General features: G+C 50.8%; 2 protein-coding genes and 1 non-coding gene across 6 annotated transcripts; all 3 read left to right on the top strand.

The window, feature by feature from the left end:
• Positions 1-932: 932 nt before the first annotated feature.
• On the top strand, positions 933-2,695 carry LOC140360042 (E3 ubiquitin/ISG15 ligase TRIM25-like). The gene has a single exon (XM_072445352.1). The coding sequence runs from the start codon at positions 972-974 to the stop codon at positions 2,610-2,612; it is 1,641 nt and encodes a 546-aa protein (XP_072301453.1). The 5' UTR covers positions 933-971; the 3' UTR covers positions 2,613-2,695.
• Positions 2,696-3,636: 941 nt separating this feature from the next.
• trnas-cga (transfer RNA serine (anticodon CGA)) lies at positions 3,637-3,718 on the top strand. The gene has a single exon. It is a non-coding gene; the product is annotated as a tRNA-Ser (tRNA).
• A 1,197-nt stretch (positions 3,719-4,915) lies between these two features.
• Positions 4,916-10,534, top strand: LOC140360040 (SOSS complex subunit B2-like). 4 transcript variants are annotated; one of them, XM_072445349.1, is made up of 6 exons: positions 4,916-5,042; positions 5,821-5,959; positions 6,172-6,243; positions 6,692-6,776; positions 9,952-10,027; positions 10,212-10,534. In XM_072445349.1, the coding sequence occupies exons 1-6, from the start codon at positions 4,949-4,951 to the stop codon at positions 10,415-10,417; spliced, it is 672 nt and encodes a 223-aa protein (XP_072301450.1). In that variant the 5' UTR covers positions 4,916-4,948; the 3' UTR covers positions 10,418-10,534. The 4 variants fall into 4 exon arrangements, with proteins under 4 accessions (XP_072301450.1, XP_072301449.1, XP_072301452.1 ...); XM_072445348.1 differs by having other exon boundaries at positions 9,946-10,027; XM_072445351.1 differs by having other exon boundaries at positions 9,952-10,009; positions 10,212-10,533.
• Positions 10,535-11,159: the final 625 nt, after the last annotated feature.

Here is an 11,159-nt window from a genome sequence, read left to right as displayed (position 1 = left end):
CGCTTTAACCCACTGACACTGGTCCACTCCTCCTGACCGCTTTAACCCACAGAAAATGGTCCACTTCTCCTGACCGCTTTAACCCACACACACTGGTCCACTTCTCCTGACCGCTTTAACCCACAGACACTGGTCCACTTCTCCTGACCGCTTTCACCCACAGACACTGGTCCACTTCTCCTGACCGCTTTAACCCACAGACACCGGTTCACTTCTCCTGACCGCTTTAACCCACAGACACCGGTCCACTTCTCCTGACCGCTTTAACCCACAGACACCGGTCCACTTCTCCTGACCGCTTTAACCCACTGACACTGGTCCACTTCTCCTGACCGCTTTAACCCACAGACACCGGTCCACTTCTCCTGACCGCTTTAACCCACTGACACTGGTCCACTCCTCCTGACCGCTTTAACCCACAGAAAATGGTCCACTTCTCCTGACCGCTTTAACCCACAGACACAAGGGTTTGTGACATTCAGGAAGTTATATTTAAATACTTTCTTCTTAAACACTTCTAGCTTTACTTTGATGGTGTTTGGGTCAAGGATGACCACAGAAAGATAAAGGATAGTTGTTCTATCATTTTTATATTTTCTGCTCACTATTTCAGATGAGTTTTAGACTTTTAGAGTGAAACACAAGAATGTGGATGTTTCCATAGAAACGGCTCTTGTTTCAGAGTGCACACATCCAAACTGCTTCAAAAGGAAAAACAATTGACTTGACAAAGATAATGAGCCACAAAGACCACGAGTCTGTGACTTTAAACTATCGACAGAGTCTAAAGTCTAAGAAAAGCTGTCTGTGCCTTTAAAGTGCTGTCGCTCGGTGCTTCCTGCTTCCTCCTCAGATCTACACAGAGCTGTGGGTGCCTCCTGGCTCCTCCCCCTGGCTCCTCCCCCTGCTCTCTCCCTCTTAAGTTCTTTTTGTGTCGAAGTCAAACTCTCAGTCGCTCTGATCCAGGAGAAATGGCGCAGAAAGCAATCGACCAAGAAGCCTTTTTCTGTCCCGTGTGTTTGGATCTACTGAAGGATCCGGTGACTATTCCCTGTGGACACAGCTACTGCAGGAACTGTGTCCAACACCACTGGGACAAAGAGGACAAGAAGAAGCTCTACAGCTGTCCTGAGTGTCGCCAGAGTTTCAGCCCCAGGCCTGTTCTCAACAAACACATCATGTTAGCAGGTTTAGTAGAACAGCTGAAGAAGACTGGGCTCACAGCGCCCTCTGCTGACCGCTGCTATGCCGGACCTCAGGATGTGTCCTGTGATGTGTGCACTGGGAGGAAGATGAAAGCTGTCCAGTCCTGTCTGCAGTGTGTGGCTTCATACTGTGAGAGCCACCTCCAGCCTCATTATGATGCTGCAGCGTTTCAGAAACACCAGCTGGTGGCGCCGTCCCACAAGCTCCAGGAAAACATCTGCTCTCAACACCACAAAGTGATGGATTTATTCTGCCGCAGCGACCAGCAGAACATCTGTTACCTCTGCTCTGTGGACCAGCACAAGGGCCATGACATAGTGTCCTCTGCCTCAGAGAGGGCCCAGAAAGAGGCAGAGCTGCCGGCCAGGAGGGCCCTGCTGCTCCAGAGCCTCCAGGACAAAGACACAGACCTGAAGAGGCTCAAACAGGAGGCTCAGGACATCAGACGCTCTGCCCAGACAGCAGTGCAGCGCGGCAGGGACAGCTTCAGAGAGATGGTCCTTCTCCTGGAGAAAAGAGGCTCTGAAGTGGAGCAGCAGATCCTCTCCCAGGAGCAGACCCAACTGAGCCCAGTCCAAGAGCTCCAGGACCAACTGCAGCAGGACGTGACTGAACTGAAGAGGAGCATCTCTGAGCTGGACACACTGTGCCTCACTCCGGATCATAACCAGTTTCTACAGCTCTACGCTTCACTGTCCACAGACACACAGAGCACAGAGCCAGCCAGGATTCAGACAGGGCCCCGGAGCTACTTTGAGGATGTGACCAGAGCTGTGTCAGCGCTCAGGGACAAACTCCAGCTCACTCTGAGTCCACTCCAGGTTTTACTGTCACCAGTTGAACCCAGCTCCAGAGAGGACTTCTTACAATATTATACAGAAATCACTCTGGACCCAAACACAGCTCAGACCAGACTGTCTCTGTCTGATGGAAACAGAAGAGCAACAGTTATGAGAGAAGACCAGAGTTATCCTGATCATTCAGACAGATTCAGTGACATGTGTCAGGTCCTGAGCAGAGAGAGTCTGAGGGGCCGATGTTACTGGGAGGTGGAGTGGAGCGGGGCGTTTGTTGATATAGCAGTTTCATACAGAGATATTCAGAGAAAAAGCTCTAATGAATGTGGATTTGGATTCAATGATAAATCCTGGGCTTTAGACTGTTACAAAACCGATCCTTTGCTTTGGTTTAACTCAGTCCAGTCCCAGGTCTCAGGTCCGGTCTCGTCCAGAATCGGGGTTTACCTGGACCACAGTGCAGGGGTTTTGGCGTTTTACAGCGTCTCTGAACGTAAGATGAGCCTCCTCCACAGAGTCCAGACCACTTTCACTCACTCTCTCTACACTGGAGTCAGGTTTAACTGTTTAAATCATGGAGACACTGCACATTTCCTTAAACTCAAATAACAGCTTTGTTCTCCTCAGTTAAAATGTGTGACTTTCATTTTAACACATTTAAAGTTTCTTAATGAGGGTTATGTAAAAACTAATCTTTTTTTGATTATTATTATTATTATTATTATGTAAACAAGATACTTATTTCAAGAATTGATTAAAAAAAGAAAAAGACAATAATCTTCATAATAATCATCTAAATCAAGTTTGTAATGAAAGTATTTAAATGTTTTTAGTCCTATTAGTTTTTTAAACTCATTTATTCTTCAGTTATTCCTGGTGTGATGTCACTGTTTTGACCTCTTTGCTCCATCACAGTGTCAAAAGTGATTGTCTTAAATCTAATACTGTTTGACTTCTGTTTGTTTGTAGATTTTCAGATTTTGTGGTGATTTTCATGTATTTTGGAGCTTTTCCTCTGTTCCAGATCCTTCCGTTTTCTGAATAAACTCTGGCTCTGATCGCTCTCATTTATTAAGCTGGACTTTACGTAGAATTCAGAGTCAAACACAAAGTCCTTAAACTCTGTGATGTAAGTGAGAATCTCTCCTCTTTGAGCCTCGTTTCTGACTCACATCTGAACACCTGAAAGTTCACTCTTCTGGATGTGTGTCTTTAGGAACGGCACATTGAACACTTTTGTACGTACACTTTATAAATGTGTCCTGGAGGATAACTGCTGATGCTACTGTCACGAGCCCAACACTGTGAGGCTGGATGAGACCTTTTAGGGTGCAACACAATAAACTAAGGAAACACACACATTAAACATGCAAAAACACACACTAAAAATGTGAACATGCGCAACAATAATGTCACACACACATTGAATCTGCTCTAGAAAATAAAACAAAATCTGCTCAGCCAAAATAAACCTGTAGCAAAAACACTTTAAATCTGCGCAGCACACATAATAATACACTCTCATAAAGCTTTATTTTAGGTTTATTCAACATCAATCTTTGTCTTTACGGCCGTCTCTATGTTTCTAAAAATACAGTTTATATACCGTCCCAGCCGCATTAAAAAGAATGGAGTCACGGTGGCCGAGAGGTTAAGGCGTTGGACTCGAAATCCAATGGGGTTTCCCCGCACAGGTTCGAATCCTGTTCGTGACGTTCCTCTTTTGGCTTTTCATCTTCACAAATGGCGGAAAACAACCCGCCAAACACACATTAAATACATCTTTTTTGCACTATTATCATATATATTGTCTAGGACGTCGTGATTTACAAATATTAGAAGGTTATTCGTACGGTTTTTGCTCGTATCAGCTGCGTTCATTTTGTAAAGCGGTGGCACTGGATGTAAAAGTTTGAAAATAAGTTTTGAATCAATCTTTATCATATCTGTCAGTGATATATTGATTTAATATAGAGTAAAAGTAACGTTTTAATCCGAAAAATGACCAGGCTCCTCGCTGTTAATCTCGCGAGATCGACGTTTGTCCCGAGGTGCCGTCCACGCACTGCTAACAACACAAACACGTTTCTTTTGGGTCAATGCGCTGCTAATGTTCTTTTCCCGTCTTTTAGAAACACGTTTACACATCTGACCAGAACAATTATATTTAAAAAAACCGCGTTACTCGCAAACTGCGCGGGAAGCGGGAGTTCACACCCCTCGCTCCCGGAACATAATGGTACAGTCCGAATCTTATAAGTCGAACCGGCGGCCGCTGCTGACGTAGACTCTGCCCTGTTGACGAAGCCTGACAAACTAAACAGATTTAGAGTCATATTTAGCAGCATTTTTAGGTCTTTTTAGCGATTATTCGAGCTCAGACCCAGAGGATTACTTTACAACGTTGAGATAAAACCAGTATTTAGACCGAAAGGCCCGGATATATGTTTAAAAACGGTCAAAAGGCGAGCAATAATAGTTGGTAGTTAGCATTTAGCGGCTAGTGATGCTAACACAAAAGGAATGCAGGTTTTGGCGTTGAAAATACCATCAAATTACACTGGACTGCGAGCATTATAACTCTACATGTCGGCCAAAACATATACAGAGCTGCAACTATAGATTTGTGGCCGTTTAAACTCGTTTTTCGGCCTTTTGCTGCGCGGAAAGTCCAGATTCCGGGGCTATTGTCCGCGCCGGGAACGTGAAATCCACCGTGTTTTCTAAAGGAAATGAAGCGACTATTACTGACTTGAGTCACAAAATGGAGATAAACGGACACAAACGTCGTGATAAAAGAGGAAGCTAACACGACACGAGCTCGTTTTCGCCGGTGTTCCCGCGCGTGGAGAAAAGTGCGTGATAATTTTGCACGTGAAGCTGAAGTTCCGGGACATTTGCGGCGTCAGAAGAGACAAAAACCCGCCGTTATAATCGTTAAAAACATGGCAGCCGCCGCGAACGAGGCCGTGTTTCTGCTAAAGGACGTCAAGCCCGGATCTAAAAATCTCAATATAGTGTTCATTGTGTTGGAGATCGGTGAGTAACGGTCACGTGTCGCTGTCAAAACACACGTTCCGTACGAAAGAAAGTTCAGCTTAACGCGAGGTACGAGGGGGAAACGTGCAGAAACAAACGTGTCAAAGGAGATATTATGCGTGTTATTGAGTATTTTTACCTGCAGAGTTCAGTTTCACCTTGAGTTCTTGGTGCAACTTTCCAAAAACAGATATAATAAAGATATTGTAGGTGTTTGATGTCAGAGGAATTCAATTGTCGAGGGTTTTTTGCCAATAAAGTTCAATTCAACGTTTAATTCAAGTGATGACCTGCACAGACAAAGACGTAATGGACAGATCGCACGCCGCAATATCAAAAATATTAGATTTTTACTGACTGGAATGAGTCGTTTTAAATGGAGAAAACAAAAGTTATTTAAGCTATTTGATTAGAATAAAGTTGTATTACGACTTGTACTAAAAACTAACAATAACTAGACAAAATGCTAACGAAATTTCCCCAAGTGTGGACAATAAAGGAATATCTTAGCGTGATATATTTAAACCAAAAATATCGCGAATGTCGTTTTAAATGGAGATAAACAGCTATTAGCTATTTGACTGGAATAAAGTTGTATGACGACTTACAAAAAAAACTAACAATGAATAACTAGTGTGATATATCTTTACCAAAAATATCACAATAAACAATAATACCGAAACTAATTTATGCAAGATAATCGCTGCATTATTTCACCGATACTTGACTGTAATGAAGCTGTTTGACCCTTAACCTCTGGGATCTGTTCCCGCTCCAGGCCGAGTGACCAAAACCAAAGACGGGCACGAGGTTCGCTCCTGCAAAGTGGCCGACAAGAGCGGGAGCATCGCCATCTCAGTCTGGGACGAGCTCGGGAGCCTCATCCAGCCCGGCGACATCATCAAGCTCACGCGAGGGTAAACGCCGACCGCAAAGACGTAAACGCCGACTGCAAAGACGCAAACGCCGACGTAAACGCCGACTGCAAAGACGTAAACGCCGACCGCAAAGACGTAAACGCCGCTTCCGCCCCGGGGCAGAGGAGCCGCGTCCGCCGCGCCGCCTCTGCCCCGGGGGCAGAGTGACGGAGGCATGGCTCTGAGTCATAATCGCTTCCCGTCTTCCTCAGGTACGCGTCGATGTGGAAAGGCTGCCTGACGCTGTACACGGGACGAGGAGGAGACCTGCAGAAGATCGGAGAGTGAGACACTGCTGGAGCCTTTGGTTGTGTAGTGTGCTGTGTGTGCGTGCTGTGTGTGCGTGCTGTGTGTGCATGTGTGCGTGCTGTGTGTGCGTGCTGTGTGTGCGTGCTGTGTGTGCGTGCTGTGTGTGCGTGCTGTGTGTGCGTGCTGTGTGTGCGTGCTGTGTGTGCGTGCTGTGTGTGCGTGCTGTGTGTGCATGTGTGCGTGCTGTGTGTGCGTGCTGTGTGTGCGTGCTGTGTGTGCGTGCTGTGTGTGCGTGCTGTGTGTGCGTGCTGTGTGTGCGTGCTGTGTGTGCGTGCTGTGTGTGCGTGCTGTGTGTGCGTGCTGTGTGTGCGTGCTGTGCGTGCTGTGTGTGCGTGCTGTGTGTGCATGTGTGCGTGCGTGTAGCGTGTGTGTGGTGTGTGTTCTGTGGTTGTGGTAACGAGCTGTGACCTCTGGTGTCCTCAGGTTCTGCATGGTTTACTCTGAGGTTCCAAACTTCAGCGAGCCAAACCCGGACCTCCTGGCTCAGGTCAACCAGCAGAACAAACCTGTGAGTGTCACCTTCACGAGCCGTACACGCGTTCACCTTCACGAGCCGTACACGCGTTCACCTTCACGAGCCGTACACGCGTTCACCTTCACGAGCCGTACACGCGTTCACCTTCACGAGCCGTACACGCGTTCACCTTCACGAGCCGTACACGCGTTCACCTTCACGAGCCGTACACACGTTCACCCTCACGAGCCGTACACGCGTTCACCTTCACGAGCCGTACCTTTACGAGCCGTACACGCGTTCACCTTCACGAGCCGTACACGCGTTCACCTTCACGAGCCGTACACACGTTCACCCTCACGAGCCGTACACGCGTTCACCTTCACGAGCCGTACACGCGTTCACCTTCACGAGCCGTACACACGTTCACCCTCACGAGCCGTACACGCGTTCACCTTCACGAGCCGTACCTTTACGAGCCGTACACGCGTTCACCTTCACGAGCCGTACACGCGTTCACCTTCACGAGCCGTACACGCGTTCACCTTAGCGAGCCGTACCTTTACGAGCCGTACACGCGTTCACCCTCACGAGCCGTACACGCGTTCACCCTCACGAGCCGTACACGCGTTCACCTTCACGAGCCGTACCTTTACGAGCCGTACACGCGTTCACCCTCACGAGCCGTACACGCGTTCACCTTCACGAGCCGTACACGCGTTCACCTTCACGAGCCGTACACACGTTCACCCTCACGAGCCGTACACGCGTTCACCTTCACGAGCCGTACCTTTACGAGCCGTACACGCGTTCACCTTCACGAGCCGTACACGCGTTCACCTTCACGAGCCGTACACGCGTTCACCTTCACGAGCCGTACCTTTACGAGCCGTACACGCGTTCACCCTCACGAGCCGTACACGCGTTCACCCTCACGAGCCGTACACGCGTTCACCCTCACGAGCCGTACACGCGTTCACCCTCACGAGCCGTACACGCGTTCACCCTCACGAGCCGTACACGCCGAGCCGTACACGCGTTCACCCTCACGAGCCGTACACGCGTTCACCCTCACGAGCCGTACACGCGTTCACCCTCACGAGCCGTACACGCGTTCACCCTCACGAGCCGTACACGCGTTCACCCTCACGAGCCGTACACGCGTTCACCCTCACGAGCCGTACACGCGTTCACCCTCACGAGCCGTACACGCGTTCACCCTCACGAGCCGTACACGCCGAGCCGTACACGCGTTCACCCTCACGAGCCGTACACGCCGAGCCGTACACGCGTTCACCCTCACGAGCCGTACACGCCGAGCCGTACACGCGTTCACCCTCACGAGCCGTACACGCGTTCACCCTCACGAGCCGTACACGCGTTCACCCTCACGAGCCGTACACGCGTTCACCCTCACGAGCCGTACACGCGTTCACCCTCACGAGCCGTACACGCGTTCACCCTCACGAGCCGTACACGCGTTCACCCTCACGAGCCGTACACGCGTTCACCCTCACGAGCCGTACACGCGTTCACCCTCACGAGCCGTACACGCGTTCACCCTCACGAGCCGTACACGCGTTCACCCTCACGAGCCGTACACGCGTTCACCCTCACGAGCCGTACACGCGTTCACCTTCACGAGCCGTACCTTTACGAGCCGTACACGCGTTCACCCTCACGAGCCGTACACGCGTTCACCCTCACGAGCCGTACACGCGTTCACCCTCACGAGCCGTACACGCGTTCACCCTCACGAGCCGTACACGCGTTCACCCTCACGAGCCGTACACGCGTTCACCCTCACGAGCCGTACACGCGTTCACCCTCACGAGCCGTACACGCGTTCACCCTCACGAGCCGTACACGCGTTCACCTTCACGAGCCGTACCTTTACGAGCCGTACACGCGTTCACCCTCACGAGCCGTACACGCGTTCACCTTCACGAGCCGTACACGCGTTCACCTTCACGAGCCGTACACGCGTTCACCCTCACGAGCCGTACACGCGTTCACCTTCACGAGCCGTACCTTTACGAGCCGTACACGCGTTCACCTTCACGAGCCGTACACGCGTTCACCTTCACGAGCCGTACACGCGTTCACCTTCACGAGCCGTACCTTTACGAGCCGTACACGCGTTCACCCTCACGAGCCGTACACGCGTTCACCCTCACGAGCCGTACACGCGTTCACCCTCACGAGCCGTACACGCGTTCACCCTCACGAGCCGTACACGCGTTCACCCTCACGAGCCGTACACGCCGAGCCGTACACGCGTTCACCCTCACGAGCCGTACACGCGTTCACCCTCACGAGCCGTACACGCGTTCACCCTCACGAGCCGTACACGCGTTCACCCTCACGAGCCGTACACGCGTTCACCCTCACGAGCCGTACACGCGTTCACCCTCACGAGCCGTACACGCGTTCACCCTCACGAGCCGTACACGCGTTCACCCTCACGAGCCGTACACGCGTTCCCTCTCACGAGCCGTACACGCGTTCACCCTCACGAGCCGCGCGTGTGCGTTCTCCTTCAGCAGTGTTCTCTCTGGGCTCAGGTTGGAGGACGGCGTGCCGTGGGCGGAGCTAATAAAGTAGCCTTCGGCGCTTGCGATCGTTATGGAAATATGACCAGACTCCGCCTCTTAAGAGCCGCGTGTCGCGGCTTATTTTCCGAGGCTTTTACAAAATAACAAGGCGCTTTAAACACCGTGTGCCGTGAACTAGCGCCATAATTTACGCCACCCGCCGCTCCTGAGAGGTGGCGTGTGATCATATTCCATATTATCGAGCGCCGTGGGCGGCGCGAGCAGAAAGTACTACGGCACTCGCACAGACGGTGATAATAATAGTTACAGATATAATGATATTTATTGGTCCGGAGTTAATTTTGATTTTAAAATATTGAACATTTCCTGGTCACTCACCGTGTTCCTCTTTTTTATATCAAGACCGTTTTCTTCATTTTCAAACTCGAGCCACGAATTGTGTCCCAGACCGTTTTTTATAATTCACTGATGCGATGTTTGTGAACGACGGGATCAGCTTTGGTTTTTTCATCCCTTTTAGCACTTTTATCCTCCTCCTCCTCCTCCTCCTCCTCCTCCTCCTCCTCCTCCTCCTCCTCCTCCTCCTCCTCCTCCAGTAGTTGGGTGCCCCGCCCGTCCCCCTATCAGTACAGTTCAGTTCACGTTTTAAGAACGGTGTTTTTCCTCAGAACAAGCCGGACCAGAACCAGAACCAGAACCAGAGGGGAAACTCTCCTCCCAACCAGAACTCAGGTACAGCCACTGCTCCAGGTACGTGTCTGCTCCTGTCGCGCTCTCTGCTCCTGCCGCGCTCTCTGCACCTGTCGCGAGTCTGTCCTCCAGAGTCTGTCCTCCAGAGTCTGTCCTCCAGAGTCTGTCCTCCAGAGTCTGTCCTCCAGAGGGCAGTAGAGTGTCAGCCAAACTCTTCTCATTCAAACCTTCTCTCTCTCGACAGGAAACGGCTCCGTGTCGTCCTTCTCTCCCGCCGCCGGCGCTCCGACCTCAGCCTCCGGCGGCGGCTTTGGCGCGTCGCGACCCAACGGCCGCACCCCCGGTAACGGCGCCCCCCAGAGCTCGACCACGGCAACGCCACAAAACGCCAAATCCTCCTCATCGGTGTCCATCAGCAACGGCCGAGACCCGCGGCGGGCCAAAAGATGAAACGCACCATAAAGACACATGAGAAAGACATAAAGACACATGAGAAAGACCTAAAGACACATGAGAAAGACCTAAAGACACATGAGAAAGACGGTCAGTCCAGAATCGGGGCGTTCGTCCCATGAATCGTGCCAAATCAAACATTGGAGTGATTTAATGGTGTTTTTGGAGCTGGTTTGACGTCTGTGGAACTCGTTTAGTCTCAAACGCGGAAGAACGAGAGGTTTAAGGATCCAAGACTTTTCTCTGGAGTTTGGACTGAACAGACCCTAAAACACAGAAGCCATGAATGGGATCAGGATTAAACATGAATAAAGTGTTTTATTGGTGAAAATCACACATTTATTCTTTTGTGACGTTTGATTTCATGTCAATGTCTTTTAGGTTTGTGTTTTGGAGTCTGTTGAGTCCAAACATCATGATGCTTGTTACCATGGCTACAACTCTGGTGGTTTGGTGACAGAGCCCTGTGGCAGGCCCCGGGGAATGCCCCTCGCCCTGTGGCACGCCCCTCGCCCGCATTGGCGACCCTCTAGTCCCCCGGCCCTTAAGCACGCCCCTTGACTGTATTGGCACGCCCTCTGGCTCGGGCCCTGTGGCCTGTGGCCAGGCCCTCTGGCTTGGACCCCGTGGCCTGTGGCTCAGGCCCTCTGGCTCGGGCCCCTGTGGTACTGGGCTCCACAGGGTTCAGGTTCAGTGCCTGTGACTTTGAAACTCGCGCACTTTGTTTTATGAAACGAGC

This window comes from Eucyclogobius newberryi, unplaced genomic scaffold (genome assembly GCF_026437365.1).
Source record: "Eucyclogobius newberryi isolate DKJ021-1_F unplaced genomic scaffold, fEucNew1.0.hap1 SCAF_14, whole genome shotgun sequence".
NCBI classification, from domain to species: domain Eukaryota; kingdom Metazoa; phylum Chordata; class Actinopteri; order Gobiiformes; family Gobiidae; genus Eucyclogobius; species Eucyclogobius newberryi.
The sequence above is the reverse complement of the archived record's forward strand: the minus strand, read 5'-3'. Positions and strand labels throughout refer to the sequence as shown.

What these genes read in the sequence shown, in the direction of transcription:
- LOC140360042 (XM_072445352.1), top strand. Translation starts at nt 972, where the DNA reads ATGGCGCAGAAAGCAATCGACCAAGAAGCCTTTTTCTGTCCCGTGTGT.
- LOC140360040 (XM_072445348.1), top strand. Translation starts at nt 4,949, where the DNA reads ATGGCAGCCGCCGCGAACGAGGCCGTGTTTCTGCTAAAGGACGTCAAG. An exon ending in ATCATCAAGCTCACGCGAGG is followed by an intron (nt 5,960 to 6,171) that starts GTAAACGCCGAC and finishes CGTCTTCCTCAG; the next exon opens with GTACGCGTCGATGTGGAAAG. An exon ending in AGGTACAGCCACTGCTCCAG is followed by an intron (nt 10,028 to 10,211) that starts GTACGTGTCTGC and finishes CTCTCTCGACAG; the next exon opens with GAAACGGCTCCGTGTCGTCC.